This window comes from Saccostrea echinata, unplaced genomic scaffold (genome assembly GCF_033153115.1).
Source record: "Saccostrea echinata isolate AGI-Se365-2 ecotype Australia unplaced genomic scaffold, CSIRO_AGI_Sech_v1 ptg000008l, whole genome shotgun sequence".
Lineage (NCBI taxonomy): Eukaryota > Metazoa > Mollusca > Bivalvia > Ostreida > Ostreidae > Saccostrea > Saccostrea echinata.
Window position 1 is genome coordinate 144636 of NW_026889757.1, and position 21940 is coordinate 166575.

Here is a 21940-nt window from a genome sequence, read left to right on the forward strand (position 1 = left end):
TCAAGCTCATAAGTCCATTCAAACAATACAAATCAGAAGCAGAGCAAACACGGACCTCTTAAACATCAGAGGTGGATCAGGTGCCATGGAGGAGTGGGCATCTCTGCTGACCGTTCACACCTGCCGTGTACTCCGTGTCATGATCGGGGGAAGAAAATGGAAAAATCTGTAGACAATTCAGTTTGTAAATAATGGCCTAACAATTAGTATGAAAAACATCAGTCAGCATTTGACTTAATGATAAATTATATTTGCTTACAAGGTCATTGTATCGACCATAAAACTTGCAAAATGACGACTTTAAAGAAGACTGTTGATATTTTTGTTTCATCAACTTGTTTGTCAATAGCTTTCCTTGTTTTAGAAATTGATCGTACACAGAGCATGATCAACTGAAAGACATAAACCCCATATGCAGGTGTTAAGGGTACATTGCTACATAAGTAAGGGAGGTTGAAGTCATCACGTTTATCATAAAGCTTCAATTATTGTTAGGTTACCATTAATGTCTTTTTCTAGTAAAATATCCAAATATGACACAGATGTGTCAGACTCTGTGGTATCTTTTATTTCAAGCTCACTGGGATATATCAGTCAACATGTGAATGGAAGTAATTATTATTAATTGATAATAAGTTGTGAATATATCTAAATGTCGAGTTGAAAGCTACAGCAAGTGTTTTGTTCTTCTCATGTATCAGATTTTGAATAAAATCTGCTTCATATGAATACAAAAATAGGTCTGCAAATAATGGGGCGCAATTGGTACCTATGGGAATTCCGATAGATTGTTTGAAAACCTGATCTCCAAAAACTACATAGATATTTTCAATCAGAAACTCAAGCATCTTTTTAATATCAACTTCAGAGTACTTGTTTGTACAATCATAGTGTTTTTAACAAAATATTAAATTCTGCAAATGACCAATCACAGGGTAAGTAAATTTATGAGTTCCATTTTTAACTCTTCTGAGCCAAAGGCTCAAAGAGCTAATGCTATGGCCGTTTGTGCCGTGTGCATAAACTTTTTAGAATATGGGCCATAACTGGAGAACCCCTTGGCCAATTATTGTCAAATTTGTCATGGGGTATCCTTGGCTCAAGGGCTCCTGTTTATACTACATGTAAAACTAGGGTTGTGACCCTTAAACAAGGGGAGATAATTAGGAAAAAAGAAACAAAAGTACTGGTTGCTAAAAAATCTTCTCAAGAACCACTGTGCAGATTATCACCAAACTTACACAAAAGGATGAGGATATGTTGTAGATTAAAATTTGCACGGGGATTTACCCTGGGGCAAAGGGCGTGGTCTCAAGGTCACTCCAAAGTTGACCAAAAATTACATTTTATTAAAATGTTGATATTTTGCTTACTTTATGGACTAGGATCATCAAATCTTGTCAATTGATACATCTAAGGACCTCATATCATGTTGACTCAAAAGTAGGTCATGGTGACCTACTTTTTAAATTTTGCAGCCATTCTTTTTCAAAATGATTTAGAGGCATATTTTGAACAATTTTAGGCCTATGATCATCAAACTTTGTCAGTTGATGTATCTTGGGTCCTCGGACTATGTTGACTAAAAAGTAGGTCAACTTGACCTACTTTTTGAATTTATGGTTAATCTTTTTCAAAACAATTAAGGTCATTAATTCAAATACTGGGAGGTTTAGAATCATTAAATCTTGTAAGATGATGCATCTTGGGGCCATAAAACATAGGTCACAGTGACCTACTTTATGAACTCTGCAGGCATTCGATTTCAAAGCATTTTAGAGGCATAATTTGGACATTTTAAGGCCTATGATCATAAAACTTTGTAAGTTGATGCATCTTGGGTCCTCAAAAAAGGTCAACTGAAAAGAAGGTCACCCGTGACCTACTTTTCAATTTATATGACTATAAATAAATATTTCAGGTACTAATTGGCTTAGAATCATCAAACTTTGTCAGTTGATGCATCTTGGGTCCTTGGAGTATGACAACTGAAAAGTAGGTCACCCTGACCTACTTTTGAAATTTTATGGCTGTATTTAATATTTTTCAGGTACTATTTGGCTTAGAATCATTAAAATTTGTCAGTTGATGCATCTTGGGTCCTTGGAGTAGGTCACCCTGAACTCCTTTTAAAATTTTAAGGCTGTATTTAATATTTTTCGGGTACTATTTGGCTTAGAATCATCAAAATTTTTCAGTTGATCTATCTTGGGTCCTCCCAGTAGGTCAACTGAAAAGTAGGTCACCATGACCTACTTTTGAAAATTTATGGCTTTAATTAAATATTTCAGGTACTAATTGGCTTAGAATCTTCAAACTTTGTCAGTATATGCATCTTGGGTCCGCAAAGTTAGTCGACTGAAAAGGAGGTCACTGTGACCTATTTTTGAAATTTTATGGCTTTATTTAAATATATCAGGTACCTCTTGGCTTAGAAACATCTTATTTTGTCAGTTGATGCATCTTTGGTCCTCAAAGTATGTCATCTGAAAAGTAAGTCACTGTGACCTACTTTTGAAATTTTTCGGTTATAATTTTAAAAATATTTTAGGTATTAATTGGCTTAGAATCATCAAACTTAGTTGATGCATCTTGGGTCCTCAGAGAATGACAAGTGATTAGTAGGTCACCATGACCAACTCTCAGGTACTAATTGGCTTAGAATCATCTTGGATTCTCAGAGTGTTTCATCTAAAATGTAGGTCATGATGACCTACCTTTGGAATTTCAAGGGTTTTTCTAAATATACAGGATACTTAGAGGCTTCAAATAGAAGTGATAGGTTGTACAGTTCATCAGAAGAGCGATTCAAAGTCCTTGGGCCTCTTGTTATTGAAAAAGCAGCTGTCAATGATGGCAAAAAGCCTGGACTTTAATTTATTGTGGGGAATGGTTGTATAAATTGTTGAAAAGTCTTTTTTTTTGGTGATAATAATTTTGGTAAAATTTTGTGATTTCAAAGAAGATGGGCGAACAACAAGGTGAGTGAAATGCCTATAGCATGACAAACATAAAGGTGAAAAATTAAATCTCAATTATGACAAAATTTTCTTTGACATTTCATCTAACATTAAAGTAAACTTTACGAAAAATATGCACAATTTGCAAAAACCTCACAAAGATTGAAATTATTTCCCTATGAAATGGCATACACACACTAAAGAGGGCAAAAAAGATCATTTTCTCATACTTTAACACAATTTTTCGATATGAGTGGGTCTTTGCTCCATTTTTTTGAAAGTTGTCCTGAGAGTTTTTGTAAAAATGTACATATTTTGGTTAACAAAACATGGAGCAAAGACCAACTATACCTTAAAAATACACTTTTTGACACAACATTTGCATATTTCTGAGAAATACTTGAAGTCCATTTGGTCAAGGGTCATATCACAAACATGATTTAAGATCTAACAACACATTCCTCAAATATCTGATTTTGTATCTCTCTAATATACAAAAACCTTTTTGTTTATTATTATCTTCCGATTTCTAAACCGTTTTTAAAATATTTGGAAAAATATAGGAACCAAAAATGGTGATACAAGCAGTTCAATTAATTTTATGTAAAATTATATAGGAAATACCATCCTCTTCAATCTTGCACAAATGCCTGGTAATGTACCCTAATTTTTTGTGAGGAAGTTTCTTAAGGAAAGAGAACTTCAATATCAAATTCTTGGGAAAAATTATCTATTTTTGAGGAACGTGTTGTCTGACCTTAAATGCCACTATCCATCAAGAGTTCTGTAGCGTAGTGTTAAGCGTGTTGGTCTCAAAGGAAAATAATACTCAGGATTTTTATTGCTAGGGTTCAAACCCTGCAAGTATCACATCATTTTTTAATAACAGAATTCTTTTTCTCAGAAAAGTGTTGGTTTTCATACTTTCATAAATTTCAATAAGAAGAACTTTACCCTAAACACTTAATTCACAAATTGAATATTATTTTTACATATCTGAAGCTATGCCTTGTTCATCCATCTCCTTTTCTAAAAGTGGAATTTTTGAGTGTCCACATCTGTTTTACACCACTTCTCAAATAAAAGAAATTGCTGTTTGGTTTACAACTTTTAAATACATATAAATTGTGGGTAGAGTTAAATTTGTAAATTAATGTAACAGACCAAGAGATGCTGCTGGTATGGGGACTATGCTACTCTATGTTATGTGAATACAGCACTTTAAGTTACACTATAATATTGTTAAGTTTGGTGATAATGATAGTGTGTGGTTAGCACTGGCACACACAGGCAAGTAAATACATGTAGATCTACATTCTGAGTTGTTGCTTATTACCAGATTAATTATTTTAATGATCTCTGATCATCCTATTTCTCTTTTTCTGAGAAACATATCTGCATCCATTGCCATTCAATTGATCCTTTTTGAAATAACATAAATTGTGCACTGCACTGAGTTTAACATTATCAGTTTATTGCATAAGTTTATTTTACAACATAAATAAATGTACATGTTGTCAAATACATGCAACTTCTTCTTCTTATTGTCTACACCACAATGGCATACATAGCAATGCGATCCTACATGCATTAAAGTAAGTTGTACACATTTTAAAATATAGTTCATGGACCCCACAGAAAAAAGCATTGGAAACATAGATTTCATCTGTATGTACAAAGATTAAGAGAGAAGCATGCCACTACCTTCTGAAGATCTGTAACAACTTAAAGTTTAGAGTTTTTATTAAAAAAAAAAAAAAAAACCAACAAAAAACAAGTTGCTACCATACCCTTAAAACATAGGTAATCTGAGATTACAGAGCTCACCTCAATGAATGTTAAGTAAGGCAAAGTCCCATAATAAACTAATTATCTACTAGTGTGCATCCCTAGATGTAACATTTATGCAATTTTGATCTGATAGGGCTTGCAATTACTTGGGAATGGACTTATCTAAAAACTTTAAACTACTCACTCATCCAGAAAATGTGTCAAATCCAGCATCCGAAGCAAGTTTGAAAGTGATCATCCCTTGATGCATCATCCATGCATGTTTGGTTCAGATAGGCCTTATAGTTTCTTGGCAATGGACCTGCTTCAAAAACTTTAACCTGTCACTCAACTGGAAAATATAGTCAGATCCAGCATCTGAAGCAAGTCCAGTAGTGTACATCCTTAGATGTATCATTCATGCAAGTTTGGTCAATATGAGTCTTATAGTTACTTGGAAATGAGATCTGCTCCAAAAACTTTAACCTGCTCCAAAAATGTTAACCTGGTCATTTTTAACTGAAATTGCAGTATCTGAAACCTTGACTAGTACAATGAAACATACTAGAAGCATCTGATTGACATAGGGCATAGAAGTACTTGAAAAGAAATCTGCTCCAAAAACTTTAACCTGGGATGCTGACGCCGAGGGTATTACATAAGCTCCCCCTACTTCGTTGAGGTGAGCTAAAAATTATACAGTAAAATAAATGTTTTTTACCCATATAATGTACACATAGCTATCATACAATAGACAGAAAACACCCAGTGCTGAAAGCCCTTTGGTACATGTAATATACAAAACAAATCCTTTACCAAACACCTGTCTAAATGTGAGTACCAAACCTGTACTTTACACATTTTGCCTTATTCGGATTTTTCATGCAATTGCAGAATACAATTCTGTACTTGGTGTAGTCATTAATAATCACAAAAGGTGTTCATAAAATAATGTATATCTCTCCTTTCTATATATATAGTGTGCTGGCATTAAGCTGACAAATGCATCAATGACTGAAGACAGGTAACAAGTTGTGAATACTATTGAATAAATGTACATACATGTACATGTGTATGTATATTAATCCTCTCACTATTTCAAAAGAAGCACTCAATTTTCTTGGATTTCTGACAGTGCCCCTCCAACCTGCCTTTTTTATCACAAGTTTATAAAATAATGAATATACATACATGTGCATTGTACATGTTTAGATACTTTTTCAGATGAAAATTCTAAAGCTGAAAATAAAGGTAAAAACTTGTGAAAAAGTAGAAATTTGCCTCACACCTGTAGGATTTTTCACAAGTTCTATAAAATAAATAATCTGTACACTCTTGGTTTCAAATTGTATCAATCGGTTGATATTTAAATACACAGCTCTATTATATAGAAGTCTAACAAATCAACCTGTTTACATCTCAGCTACACTTTGTAACACCTGGTGATGATACTGAGCCAGATTACTGACACTTTTCCGCACATCTGACACGACGGAACGTACCTGTAAAGTTCAGTTGAAAACTATATATCTATATATTGTCAATACATTACATATGTATATGCACATGTATATGATTTTGTTAACAAAGAATTCTTTGAAATGATTGAAACCAAAATATATAACAGTGAAGTGTATATGACTTTTTTTGGTTCTTGTGGGATGTATTTTCATTATTTGAATACTGAGGCAGTAAAAATTCTTTGAAACATACCAGAGTGGTGAAGAAAGCACTTTCCCTTGGTTTTTCTGAATATCTCTCATACTGATCCAAACTATCCTGTAACTTTAATGTCAGACTGTCGTAGTTTGCTCTCACTACATCCAGAACCTACAGGAAATAAGAGATTGGGAATAAGAGATAGGGTTAAAGGTCATTCAATCATGTGGTCTGTGAGTTTCATTTTTGTTTTATACAGATACCTGTTCCTCTGTAAGGGAGGAGAGCTGATTGGCAGCTGCCCAGGAGTCCACTTTAGGAGAAAAATGATTGATGATGGCCCTGTCAAAGTGAAATGTAGAAACATTCAGAATAAACATGATCTGTAACTTTATTACTCTTTATCACACTGTAAAATCAAAAGTTTCATAAAGAAATAAAATTATTCCAATGAAAGCCATATCATTTATTTAGCATTACATATACAGAATGCTTAGTCCTCCTAACTAACTTGATATTGACAAGATGATTGGTTAATCTGGCCGCTGACTCTTTGCTCTCTCCATCACTTGTAGTGTACCTCAGAGCTATACAAAAAGTAAATTTTAATATCTGTGTTAACTGGAACAATATTGTAAAAAAAAAAAATCAGCAATTCACTTTCATAAAACACTAAACTTTTGATAGAAATTTCTTACCCATTGAGTAGAGGTTGTCAAAAACTTGGTGCATTCTGATAATCTCGTAATACAGTTCATCATAGCTGTTAGGATTTGGCAGGAAGGTGTCACCATAGGTGATGAATAAGTTGAAAATATTCACAATCTAAATGTGCATGCTTACAAATCAAATTAATGCTTCCTAAATACTAACTTCTTTCATAAAGAGCATTACACATGGATATACAGTTTCAAAAAAGCAAACCTTAAGAAATAAAAATTCTAATAACAAATCAAAGTCCAACAATTTACTTTTAATTCACATACCTTTGAGGACAAATGGAAAATATTATTATGCTTCTTGAGGAGATTGGACTCATTGGACAACAGGTACTTCAGAAGATTGATCAGAGCTGCAACAGGAAAAGGCAGTCAGCTTCCTTATAAAACTTTACCATGGCATCATTGTAAAACACATTTGAAACTAGAAGTACTGTGAACACTGAGCTCAAAAAATGAGTCCCCCCCATCCTCTTATGAGTATAATGGCACAGTCCATATTTTGCTACAGGAAACCTCAAATATCTGTCAGATCAGAACATAAAAAATGGCACTATGTAATAAAGATTCTGTGAAAGTCCCATTAAATTTTATCCAGTGGTATAGGAGTTGAGGATAAGAGATGGGTATCCCCAAATGTTACAGATGTACGGAAAGATGTACAGATGGATGGACACCCCCACCATTATATACCTCCCGCTTTTCAAGCAGGGAGTATAATAACAACACTGACAAAAGTCATACAGGGCCCTTTCAAAGTGCTTATACAATGTATCAATGAACATTACATTTTGACCATGAGCTTTGAAGCAAATGATCTCCAAATATCTTATACTGTCTCTTTTAACTGTAGAGTAAATATGAAGTCTGCATGCTGAAAACAGTCAAATTCTTGTGATCATCTGTAATCATATGTAAAGGGGGCAGGGGAAGGGATTAAACATTTAAATTACTTTATCACCTTACAACCTCTACAGATTCCTATTATATACTTAAATAAACTTAAAAGTATGCAATGCAGTACATAAATGAGAAATAATGGAGCTCTTGGAGACTTACCGGTCCAAAGTTCTTTCCATGGATACTGGAGCCGAACTCGACACTTCTTCTGGTAACACAGGACCCGCTGTGTGATTCCCAAACATCGACTTCAACAAATAAAAATTTACACAGGGTACAAAACAAGAAAACTTTTGGTGAGCTATAGATGACTTCATGCAAATATCAGAAAATTCTCCAATGGAACACTTACTTATACAACTCCAAAGGGAAGGATTTCATCATATGGCTCATTATAAATTCAACCATTAAATCTGAAATAATCAGAATCATTTCTAAAATGTAGAGTTGATCTTTATCTTAAAACATCCACAGGTACTTGTGGACAGGAACCCCCCCCCCCCCCCCCCCCCCCCCCGAATATACCCCTGGGTCAAAAAATATTTTTATATCTTTTTTTCATAAACCTTTCTTCTAGTACACATTTACAATGTATTCCATATGCAAAATCCAAAAAATAACGCAGAATTAACATTTTACTAAAAAAATCATACCCGCGGAATTATAAAATAGAGAAGGTAAGTCACTTCCATTTGTTAACACTGGACCCCTCTTGGATATTGGGCCTAAAATATCATATACCTACTACATGTCACCAAAATATGTCATTATATCTTGTTTCGGTAGACATTTTTGTCTTTAATCGTGCTATTTAATTGCCCAGGCATTCCACAATAATCCGAGTATTCATCGTCAAATGTGAAAAACGTTAAAAGATTTGAAAATGTCAAAGTAGAAATTATGGAAGTGATGCAAAAATGACACCTAGTGTGTAACTCTTGAGTTCCGAGTGTTAAAGAATTGAGGGAAAAGCCAGAGGTCTATGAAAAAGTTCGGGAAAATTTTGATAAAGAGGTCGAAATTGATTCATTAGAATTTAAATCTGCTTAAGATTTTCGAGATGAGTGAGGGTAGTTGTCAATATTCCCTTTAAAGGATGTTATCACTGATACCAAATAGTGTTTTAAATATGTGATTTGACAATACTTTACAATTGTACAAGAACCTTAGCATTAGTTTTAATTGTTATTACCTAAAAGAGCACAAACAAGGGGGCGAGAAGGGGTATCTTTTTCTACTTTCACTTTCCGATGTCTCATTGGCTGCAAATAAAGAACAAACATTATAAATTTTCAATCACAACAGTCACTTCCCAATGGTTTATTGGCTGCATATACTATCAACTCTTAATCCAAACATTCACTTTTGATGTCTCATTGGTTGCAAAAAATATCATATATTATTAGCTGCAGAACTGTAGGGTTATGGTTTTATATTTTAGTCTTTGACCATAATGCTACAGATCCTGTAATGCAAATATGGTGCAATTTACGGCACAAGATTTTCTGTGAACTTCGGGGATGTATTTCGCCCCTTTCCATCATTGGTCAATCAACTACCTTTCACTCCCTAATTCTAGACATATTCTATAACCAATCTGTATATTTTATCCATCCCCTTACCCTTTCTACAAATAAACTTGCTTGTGAATTTTATGCCAACCAACAACAAATTCACAACAAGCGAGTTTATTGGTCTGCAGAGACAATTAGAAAGGGTTAAAGAAAATGAACGGAAACTGAAAATAATTGGAATTTTTCTAGGTCCAAAGTGCATAACTCTGTCAAAAATTGCTTGATCGTATCCAAAACAGAACCTGACCTAGATATTCTTATGATAAATCTGTATACCAAATTTCATTTCAGTATGTGCAATCTCTGCAAATAAAATGAATGGAAACTGTTGGTGAACCAACAGACCGACAAACAGCAGCAAAGCAATATGCCCTCCCTTCTTTGAATAGGGGCATAATAATTCATTTTTATGCCCCCGGATCGAAAGATCCCGGGGGTATATTGTTTTTGTCCTGTCTGTCTGTTTGTCTGTTTATCTGTTTGTCTGTTTGTTTGTCTGTTTGTCTGTCTGTCTGTTGTCAACTTTAACCTTGCCCATAACTTTTGATTGGTTGGAGCTATGACTTTCATATTTCACATGTGTATTCCTTGTGACAAGACCTTTCTTTGGGTACCATCATATTTGACCTTTTGACCTTGACCTTGGAGTTTGACCCACTTTTGCAAAATTTTATGAGACTTTAACCTTGGCCATAACTTCTGAACAGTTGGAGCTTGGGGTTTCAAACTTCACATGTGTATTCTTTGTGACAAGGCCTTCTTTTTGATACCAACAACTTTGACCTTTTGACCTTGGACTTTGACCTACTTTTGAAAAACTTTAACCTTGGCCATAACTTTTGAACAGTTGGTGCTTAGGGTTTCAAACTTCACATGTGTATTCTTTGTGACAAGACCTTCCTCTGGATATCAACCACTTTGACCCTTTTGACCTTGACCTAGGAGTTTGACCTACTTTTGAAAAACTTTAACCTTGGCCATAACTTTTGAATGGTTGGAGCTAGGGCTTTCATACTTCACATATGTAATCCTTGTGACAAGACCTTCCTTTGAATACCAACGACTTTGACCTTTTGACCTTGACATAGGAGTTTGACCTACTTTTGAAAAACTTTAACCTTGGCCATAACTTTTGAATGGTTGGTGCTAGGGCTTTCATACTTCACATATGTAATCCTTGTGACAAGACCTTCCTTTGGATACCAACCACTTTGACCCTTTGACCTTGACCTAGGAGTTTGACCTACTTTTGAAAAAACTTTAACCTTGGCCATAACTTTTGAATGGTTGGTGCTAGGGCTTTCATACTTCACATATGTAATCCTTGTGACAAGATCTTCCTTTGGATACCAACCACTTTGACCTTGACCTTGACGTTTGACTTTTATTCAAAAAACTTTAACCTTCGCCATAATTTTTGAACAGTTGTATCTAGGTCTTTCAAATTTCACAGGTGTTTTCCTCGAGACAAGATCTTTCTTTGGGTATCAACATTTTTTATCTTTTGGCCTGGATTTTGACTTGCATTTGAGAAACTTTAACCTTCGACATAAGCTGCCATACGGGGGCATCAGTGTTTCACAAACACATCTTGTTTTTTTTATCTTCTCACTCTTGATCTACAATACAATATTTCTTTCCTAGGCATTCCCAGGTGACTACTGAGAGCGTATTAATCCCACAGATTTATCATTAAATATTTCAAAACAAAATACAAACCATTCTGTGTAGTTTGACTCGGAAGTTTATGTTGACATCATGCATAAGGGAGTTGGCATACTGATCCTAAAATTTAAGAAAAAATTTAAATGATTAGAGTACACGTCACTGGAATAATTACTGGAACAATAACTTTACAGAAAATTACAGGAATTTCACTTTGTCTCCCTCACCTCTGCAATGCATGTTAATATGACTAGACAAAGTTTGGCATTACTATGCCTTGTTTCATCTGAAAAAAAGAGTTTCAATTAATTTGTATGGCAATTTGTATTTTTCTTTAATTCATGTATTCAAGACATTTTCCCCTCTTATTCATATATTCAACTGATTTACAAATAGCCATGATATAAAACTAGAATAGTTAATCAAAAGCCTGAAAGGCTTCAATGACGTCGAAGAAGAAAAACAATTTCAAAAGATCATTTTGAATTTGAAGATAGCAATAAGTCAAGTGAGTGACTCAGGAGAAGTAATAAAAAAAAATAGTTTTAAACAAAATATCACAATTACAGTCTGGGGCCTTATGTCATGGTCCGAATGGAGCAGGGTTCGAATTGACCAGACACCGTCGAACATGTGTTTCATGCTAAATTCTTTTCAGTCAGTTGAAGAACTATGAAGGATTTCATAAATTTATATAATATTTTTTCTAATTGCCAATGTCAAAGCGTTGTATTAGTGATTGCATCTAAACTACAACCAAGACTGTTCTGTTACAATTACGATCGAGTTACGATCGGGCGTGGTATACGGTATACTGGGAAATGGAGGAAATAGAGAAATACAGTAATACTGGTCAACATCATCGGTTTTTAGGATAAAGTTGGTCAGAAGATTGTAAAAGTAAAGCTAAGATTAACAAATTCAATCTTTTCAGTCTTATAGTATTCGTGTTTATGTAATTTTGTAAATTATTTTACCGCCTGTTGGGTTGTTTGTGTTCCACGGTTATCGTTCCAAAATGTTATTCATGTCATTCGACGCACCTTTCTGTAGAAATTCATCCGCAACAACCATCACGTTTTTATTGTGTGAAAATAAAACATAATATCGTTGTTTTGTAAAAGAATTAATTGTAGATACAATTGATGCAATTTCATTTTCAAGCTATAATTATTCATTGTGAGCGTTTTAAAAGAAATTGGTTTATAGCTATTGCTATTTTCTATTGCGGATGCATCCACTGACACATTTGGTCGCGTACATCCCTTGGCGATTTCACTTGGCCGATCGCTAGATGACATTCGAGCTCCAAGAGCTCGACGTCATAAAAATGTAAGATGTGAGAATTTTATTAACAACCATTTTCTGAAACTTGCCTACCTTTTGTATCCTGCATTACTATAGAACTGTACTCTAAAAATGTCACCAGCAGATTTGTAGGATGACTTGACTGCTCCAAAAGGGCTTTGTCTAAATTTTGCAGGGCTACATAGGTATTAGAAAAAAGAAGAAAAGAAAGAAATATTTTCAATCTTCATATTTTTCCCTTGAGTACTAAAGCAGATAATTGCTTTATACACTACAGTGTATATTTCATATACATTTAATAGTGAATCACAGTGAATCTTGCATCAACAACTTACCAGGAGCCGGGTCATTGAGAGGATTGGACATAGGCACTGTCGGGGAAGAGGGGGGAGTGGTAGGTGTTGATGGCGTATGGGTCTGGTTAAACAAAAATTAAATCCATCTTACATATAGCAAAATATATATAATAGTTTTTCTCTGTTTTATTTGCAATATTAAAGATATTTTGAAATACACTTCAAACAGTAAAAGGCCAAATACTTTATCAAGAATAATCTGTATCTGAAATGAAAAAAAGTTGATCTTAGATATCTCAAGTGTTGATATCTTGAATAACATAGATATGTCAAAGTGAATTCGAGGTTTCAACCAAGTTTTCTTTTTATGTATCTTAACCTCGATGTCTCGAATCCTCATACGAGGGTTGTCCCAGAAAAACGCGAACTTTTTAAATATTTCATAAACTACCTTACCAAAATTATTCATTTTTGGCACAATGTTGGGAAATGATATTTTCGCCATTTTGACCAAATACCATAAGGTTGGAATGTTATATACATTTAGAAACAGCATTTAAAGTGTGTTAATTATCGGTGGTTTGCTCAAGGCAATTTCTTGACTCAAAATTAGCATTGCCATCAATGTTTTCTTTATTACCAGGCTATACGGAAATATAATGTGACAAAAATTGCATTCATAGAAACTGTACGATCTAGAATACTCGTGTGTAAAAAAATGAATACTTTGACATCATAAATAACAAAAATATGACGTTATATTTCCAAACAATATTAGTTAGATATTGTCAAAAACGGCGACGTCGGGTGATAACACGGAACACCAAATTATCACTCAGTACTGTGTGGAGCAGGGTATGACACCTGTTAATAGGGAAAAGGAACGAAGGAACAACAAAAATACATATATGGAACACTGGTTTATACATAGTAAAAGAGGTTCAAAGATGGATGGACTGGTTATCCGATGGAAGAAGTGTTTGGTAGACCAACAAAAATGACGACAAACTGGAAAGTCTAGAGCTGGACGTCATTCGTGGAGACCGCTGTTAACAATTATAAGTCTATGATCGGGGTTCAGAAATTGTCTATTAAAAGAATTAATTCCTTGATTTATTCTTAACTGTAGTATGCGTGTGAAATGGAGAACTCTGTGACTAAAAAAAATCCAATGCAGTATCGAATATTTGCTTCGAACGAAATTTTAAAGACGCACGATTTCTAACAAATTCAAAAACTCCATGAGCTACGTTTTGACGTCGTCGATGTTGCACCAGGAGCTATTTGAATGATTTGCTTATCAGAAATGAAAATGTTTTTTATAGAGATATTTTATTGAAATTTCTGTGAATTATGTAAAAAATGTTGGTTATGGTGTATGCCATTTTTATCTTTAAAATATTAGTGAAACGAAAAATATTGAAAAAGTTCGCGTTTTTCTGGGACAACCCTCGTATATATCAAAGTTTTTTCTTGGTTCCATTAAGTTCAAGATAACCAGGTTTGACTGTACAAATACATTGTACAATGAATTTTAACAGTAAAAATTGTGAAAAACATCTTTACTTTATGAAATGATTCAAAATATTTAATTTGCAACAAGGGACCGACATGTAGTACCAAAATTTTTGCTGACTTCATTTCTCCCTCACAACAAATCATGACGATAGTTGCAAATTCTGGGTCACCTTACATTTGCTTTATTAATTACATTAATTATTAAAGTACTTTTGATCTTTTTAATGAGTATAAATTGTATAATAATTTTCCAAACTTACATGTGTTAAGGCGGTGATAAAATTTCTGTTTAAATGGATGGCCTCGTATAAAGCCAATAGCACCAAATCATTTGCTCTGCAAAGAATAAATAAATAAATTTATTTGATATTGCAATAAAGATATAATCCATTTCTTTTTAGAATTAATTATGCTGATTACTAAATCATATAGAGTTTGGGGTTTCAATGATATACCTGTCAACAGACATATGTCAAAATTTAACACTTGATCTGAACTCACAGAAAATGCCCCATACATGAATTCAAACAACAGCTGTAACTTCAGGTGTGTTAATCAAAGTATAAATCATAGCTAATGAAAAAAATGATGCTTGCTTATTAATTTACCTCACTGCTGATACATGTTTCTCGTCAGGTACAAACATATTGCCAACCTAAAATGTTCAAGAAATATATATTTTAGAGTTATTTCCCTTCATATTACATAAATCACTTTAAAGTATAACAATCTTCTAAATTTTTCATCAGAAACAGATTTTGATATCTGTATAGAAACTCAGATTTTCCAAACAAGAAGTACTAATGGTAAGATTACGTTGAGCTGCCAAATTGAGATAAAAAAAATTGTGTCCAAAGATTATTTGATGAAATACTTGATTCATGAAGTAAAAAAAATCCGTTCTAAACTCAAAATTTTTTCTTCTTGATTCTAAATAATTTCAGTAATTGATACAATAATTTTAATGGTCAATGTATCAGTATAATGTTAGCATGAACTTGTGTCAAAATATAATATTTATGATAAAAATACTATCTTATGGCATTTATATTTAAATTTTCCAAGATTATTAAAACACACAAAATAAAACCTTTATAACAAAGACGGAACCACTAAATGATTTAATGATACCTTCTGGTTCTACTGTATGATGACTGGAGAAGACATGCACTCAATGCGTGACACATGCCTCCGACTTGTTACGCAAAGGCATGTAGACCCTCTGACTCAAAGTAGAGCAAGGTATCTTGGATTCATTGCTTATAGACTAGAGATTAAACTACAAACTAAGACAACTTACCATACTGGCAAAAGCAGAGAACCATCCCGCCTGTGCCTCAGTGCTGCGGCACTGATACTCCCTGAAAAATAGTATCAAGTCTTGTAGGTATGGTATCAGTAGGAGATTATAAAGGCCGGAACTTGGTATGATATTTGCCATGTATGGTAATTAAGATTATACCTTTGCATACATATCACATGCATTAATCAAGAGAAACATGAATTTGTATGATACAAAATAAACTGTTGGTTAGAAAATAAGTACTATGAGTGTTCGTTACCTGTTAAAGTCTGACAAAGCCCCTAGAACAACCTGGGCATATCCCTACAAAATTTAAAAGTGATGAGATAAAAAAAAATCATTTCATAGGTATAAAAGAAAACTGCATAAAATTTTTTAATCTCCAGCTTAACTTTTTCCCACCTATTTTTGGTTTTCAAATTACATCTGGCCTGATTTTTGAAGATTAATGAAAAGATAAAAAAAGCTTTTATACCCCCCCCCCCCCCCCCTCCAATTTTCCTTCTTAGGAACAATTAATAAGTAAAACTCAGGTTAGCACATTTAGTTGCATAAAAAGTATTTTTTTAACACTGTAATTTGAACTCACTGTTAAAGCCAACTCATCATCCAATATAGACAATTTCACAATATATGGATTCGCAGACTGAAAGTAATGAAATTTAAAAGGGTTAAAAAATATATCTGCTTATATTGTAACACACATTCAATCCTTTGCACACAATATATTCCAGTTTTAAGTAGCAGTTCAGAGTATAAGATTAATATTTACCTCGTATTTTCTGTACTGCACTAAGAGAGTGAGAACCTGGACAGCATCAGCCCCTAGTACCAGTCTCAGGTCAACATTACCTAGAATCTACACAAACTAACTCACATCACCCAGTCATATGTATAACAACAGATACACAGTTGAAATCAGATTCATATTTTTCTAAACAATGTCTACATACATGTATTACTTTGGTTATTACTAGTCTTTAAAAAAATGTAATCTTTGCCAGACATAGTCTCAAAAACAAATATACAAATGAACCCTTGGATGTTCTATGCCTGGATGATAAAAAATAAAATCCCTGGTCATTCTATACATGGATTATATATTGTAAATAAAATCCTTGGTCATTCTGTACCTGGATGATAGATTCAAACACACTGTTGATCATAAGGTACTCCAGGAGGGTATTCTGACTGATGTTGTCACAAGCCTGCAAAATAAAGTAATGGAATTTAATATCAGCAAATATTGCATGGACACTCAGAAAATACAATTAAAGGAACAAACACCTGCATGTTTACTTTCTGATATGTACCATTTACATCATCAAAACCAGAGAATTTTGCAAAATGTTAATAAAAAATATGAACAGAGCCATACATTCCGAATATTCCCAAATTCCTAGTATTCATTTCTATTGCTATGACAAACGTGTATCCCTATGTATCACTACGTCCATACAAATGGTCAAAGAAGGGGTATCTATTTCATAAATAATGTATACATCTTTATGATGTCTTGACATGGTTAAATTACATAAACTGAGGTCTTACTGTGGCTAAAACCATGATGAATTTGAGAACTTGCTGTTTTATTGCAGTTGGGTACTCTCCATTCAGAATGTGATTCAAATTTTCGACCATTTCCTGTTAATAACAAAGTAAAAACTAACATTTCTAATATCAAAAAGATTGTCTTAATAGATTATTACATACCCTAAATTCACCCAAGTATATAAAAAAATGGATTTTTTTTTTTACAGTTTCTTTAATAAAAATGAAGCTAAAAAGTGTAAATAACCTGCATGACTGTTTCTGCGGCATCAAAGCCAATCAAGATATTTATAACATCAAAGCCAAAACCTCCGAAATTCTTCCTGTATATTCCACGAACTAATGCTGACATTGTCTGAAATTCAAAAAAAAAAAAAGAATGCTTTGAAATAGTCAAAATTTTGTAAACAAAACCAAAGAACTATATACAGTAAAAGCATATTTTTGCCCCCATAAAAGCCAAATTTTGAAAATCTCTAAAAATATACACAATTGTATATATTGTATCAAAAATCATAATTGACAAAAATAATCATACTTGTAGTTTTTGAATAGTTTATTTTTCTGTGATGTCACAAACTATTTGGATTTTCTGTTATTTTCAAGAAAGAGGACAAAATGGACAAAATTTGTTCAATTTTGAGTATAGAATTTACCAAGCCCAAGCATGCCCCAGAACAATATACACATATTTCATTGATATCATAATTCTACACATTATATCAAAAAATTGAGCTGGGGCAGACCTGTATTTGACTTTTAATCAAAATATCAATGTAAAATATACTTTTTTCCCTCAAAACCACTGAAATTTGAATTTATGTCATCTTCTTGATGTCATATCTAGCAAATGATATAATGGCTGATGTAAATGGGTACTGCTTTCAAGTCTGTGGACATTCCCGCTTTAGAACATGATTGTAGATTTCTCCACCAAAGTTTGACTTTTGGGGCAAATATTGGTCATAACAGAATATAGTCCTTTAAATTGATGATTGTACTTACATAAATGGCATTGACAACTCTGATGGCAAATGTTGGTCATAACAGAATATAGTCCTTTAAATTGATGATTGTACTTACATAAATGGCATTGACAACTCTGATGACATTATCTTCCTTCAAAGATTCTACTGCTTTGTAAAACAGGGTGTTTAAATTGTCCTAAAAGTAAATAACACAATTATAACATTTAATTAGAATACTTCTCACAGGTGAAATTGACCTTTTAGAACTTTTACAACATAGAATGTATTTCAGAGGTTCCATACCTTCAACATCATAAGGCCCTCGCCACTGACTTTATCAAATTCCCCCTCGATGAATGGAATATTTGGCTATGAATTGAGAATAGAAGCATAAGTTCAAAACATGTCTACAAAAGCATTGCAAAAAATGAATTCAATTTTTTTTTAAAATTATATAGTCATGAGTGTTCTTAAAGATAATGCAAAAACAAACTGAACAGGAAGTTATCTGTATGAATATATCAATTTCAATTTGAAATAATTCTTATTAATGTACAAATACTAGAATGAATTTGAACTAATTTGTGTGTATATATATATATATATATATATATATATATATATATATATATATATATATATATATATATATATATATATATTTAATAGACTGAGAAGTTTTTTAAGACTACAAATCATATAACTGAGCAGTTTTTTAAGGTTACAAATCATAATCATGTAATTGATAACCTTACCCTGAGCAAGAAAAACTCGTCCCAAAAGTTAGGATTTCCCACTGAAGGGTCTTCACCCTGATAAACACAAAGTTTATATTTTCTATTAGATCAAATCTATGTCTTTAATTGTCTTTCAAACATTTAAAATATATAAGTACAGTACAATTCGTTTATTATCATAGTTTATTTGTCAGGCCAAAACTTTATAATAAGCGACTTTTATAATAACCATAGTCGGCTGAAATTCATGTCGGACGGCTGATGATACAACGTTTGTGTAAATTATTGGATGTATTGTACATCTTACGTTACATATATTTTCGATTTTTTTAGGTTTATTTGAAATACAAGTTAACTGACATATTATTTCACAATATTTACTCACTGTTTCAACTTTTTAGTATAAATAAATTCACTTAAATAAAGCTTAATACTCTTCAAACTCAATCTTCTAGATCCCTTGGCATCCATCTTGTTTATTTTGATCTACTTTCATTTTCAATTTATGGTCAATTCAAATTACCAATGTTTCGTCTCGTTTCTTTTTTTTTTTTTTGGTCACATATTAAATAAATGAACACAGCAACAAAGCATGCATTCAAATTGTTTCTTTTATTCATCCAAAGTAGACATAAAAAAATTACCTATTTACACTTAATGTCGCCGTATAAGTAAAATTAATTGATACACTGATGAGCATATGCATTCAAAGCCGCTTGGACAGACTGGTGAAAGAGTTAATTTCACTTAATTATTTCTTAATTAATCGGGTAGTTTTGTAAATGTAATTAACTATGAACATTGATCCAGACACCAAGCGTAAGAAAGCTTGGGTTAATATTGACACTAAATTTAGTTTCAACACATTTGTTAAAACGTATTTATTACGAACGTACAATTCAGGATTAACTTAAGAAGAAAATAAGTTATGAAAAAAAAAGTCCGTGTTATCCTGTCATGTACTTCATGAAATAAACAGACTCCCTGCCAATCGCTCAGGTAAGTGCACTGAAGTGTGACTAATCTCCCCAGTCTTTCACTATCGGCAAATTTCAAAGTGAAAATCAAGCCATTGTGTATAGACAAGCGACAGTGCATGAACCACAGGTGTAGATAGGTGTCATTTTTTGTTTTGTTGATTGTCCCAAGAGTGAAAAGGTGTGAAAAAATATTACGGACGGAAATTTTCTATTATAGTAAGCGAAGTGTATACTTTTACCTATGATAATAACAGACGAAATTTATAATGAATTATTAAGAAATGGTTTTGTGTTTCAGATATCTATGATAAAAAAAGAAGTATGATATAAAACCGGTATGATAAAAAACGAATTGTACTGTAAAGAAAGAATTTAAAATATAAATGAACCTGGAAGAAAGATTCATATATTTGGACAACTTTTTCCTTAAGAGCCATTTTACTTGATGAGCTTTTTCGTAACAATACTGCATGTCCATGTGTGCGTTTCAGATCTGTGCCTGCTTCTTGATTCATACTAAATTAGAAAAGAAAAAAAAAATCAATTAAAAAAAGAACTAAAACTTCACACACAGTGAATAAATTATCACTATTTCCTGGTTATCTTTCAATTTTTGTGAAAGCTATTAAGTCTACTGAAATTTTTTTCCCCTATGTGGTACATTTTCAATGCACAAGATGCTGTCACAAAATATCTATGGACTTTGGTACCAGGGTACTTAAAAAGTTCCTCTTTTTTCTCAGAAAAAAAAATTGCCAAAATGTTTGACAGTTTCCGAAAAAATTAAAAACAGTTCTGAGATAATTCATGTTATATTTAATTTTCCCAGAATGCCCCTAAAATTTAGAACTGTCTGAATGGCCGGAATTCGTCATTTTGAATCGGGTTTTAGTATTTGCACTTTGTTCATGTAGTTCTGCGCAAATTAAAGAAAAGTTTAAAAGTGTTAAAAAATCATGTGTTAGGAATTATTTGCAAGATGTGAAGGGTTTTGATAATGAGTAATCAATGTTACGAGACATCCGGTGCATAAAGATCAGTAGGTGCAACATTATTTTCAAAGAACAAGCCATGTAAACAACTTACAAGTGAGTTCAATTGAGCAGACACCATTACAGAGCCTGCATACCTTTATTATTATTTTTTTTTCACATATCAATAAGGTACATAGATATTTATAAACCAAGACCCAAGTACCTGTGCCAAACTGCAAAAAAATTAAAACATGCAACATTACAATTGCACAATCTTTTAAGCACTCATTGCAAAATTATTTTCTTCTACAGCATGTACAGGGGCTTGCTCCAACAGTATAAAAATATTTATCAAAAAAAATTATACACTACAAGTGTTGTTTTGGTTGTTGGTATATGATATATATATATATATATATATATATATATATATATATATATATATATATATATATATATATATATATATATATATATTTCTTTACATCCGTAAGCAAGGCTGCAAGTCCCTGTGGTCTGGGGAAGATTCTTACATTAAGTTCAAACAATCTTGAAAATTATGATGGGCCTGGATCATTTATCCAAAGAAAAATATCAAGAACATGCTCAGTAAAGCCTTAGCTTTCTAAATACTAAATCGTTTTAACAATTCAATAAATTTACATACGTAATTTTATTGGTACGTTGAAATAGAGTTAACAGACTAATCCTGCATCATCTGCAACTTCCGGTACTGTTAAAATATAACGAACAAAATCATCTGGAAGGAATCTGCAATACACTGATACAATGTCTTCTAAAAAAAATAATTGTAAAAAATAACTTGATCAAGAGGATATTATTTTTGATTATAAACTAAATAACAGCGCAATCAAAATTTCATTAAAGTTTTTTTAAAGCATCATAAAGATTTCCGGATAAAAGCTATCCAAATGTGGAGTGTGTCCATTTACCCAAAAAGACTCAAAGGGAGCCGAGATTGAAACACTTTTTAAACTCATATTATACAATGATTTTTCGGGATATTCGTGTTTCCTCTAAAAATAAAGTAGTTTTCT

The 21940-nt window shown here is 32.7% G+C and overlaps 1 protein-coding gene across 1 annotated transcript; it reads right to left on the bottom strand.

Moving 5' to 3' along the window:
• Window positions 1-4413: 4413 nt before the first annotated feature.
• On the bottom strand, window positions 4414-21631 carry LOC133180892 (armadillo-like helical domain-containing protein 3). Its single transcript, XM_061315335.1, has 27 exons — window positions 21550-21631; window positions 20298-20424; window positions 18947-19003; window positions 18495-18560; window positions 18307-18387; window positions 17471-17578; window positions 17224-17316; window positions 16806-16880; window positions 16445-16531; window positions 16262-16318; window positions 15932-15975; window positions 15670-15730; window positions 14978-15024; window positions 14630-14705; window positions 12891-12972; window positions 12628-12732; window positions 11475-11533; window positions 11302-11367; window positions 9201-9270; window positions 8361-8421; window positions 8168-8256; window positions 7376-7461; window positions 7088-7214; window positions 6901-6976; window positions 6653-6731; window positions 6444-6560; window positions 4414-6232 (listed from the first exon to the last, which is right to left on the bottom strand). Exons 2-27 carry the CDS (start codon window positions 20421-20423, stop codon window positions 6143-6145), a joined length of 2085 nt encoding a protein of 694 aa, XP_061171319.1. The 5' UTR covers window position 20424; window positions 21550-21631; the 3' UTR covers window positions 4414-6142.
• Window positions 21632-21940: the final 309 nt, after the last annotated feature.

Coding starts and splice junctions, on each gene's coding strand:
- LOC133180892 (XM_061315335.1), bottom strand. CDS start 20,423: ATGAATCAAGAAGCAGGCACAGATCTGAAACGCACACATGGACATGCA. Junction 16,881..17,223: donor TCATCATGGTTTTAGCCACA/GTAAGACCTCAG, acceptor TTTATTTTGCAG/GCTTGTGACAACATCAGTCA. Junction 6,233..6,443: donor GTGCTTTCTTCACCACTCTG/GTATGTTTCAAA, acceptor TGAACTTTACAG/GTACGTTCCGTCGTGTCAGA.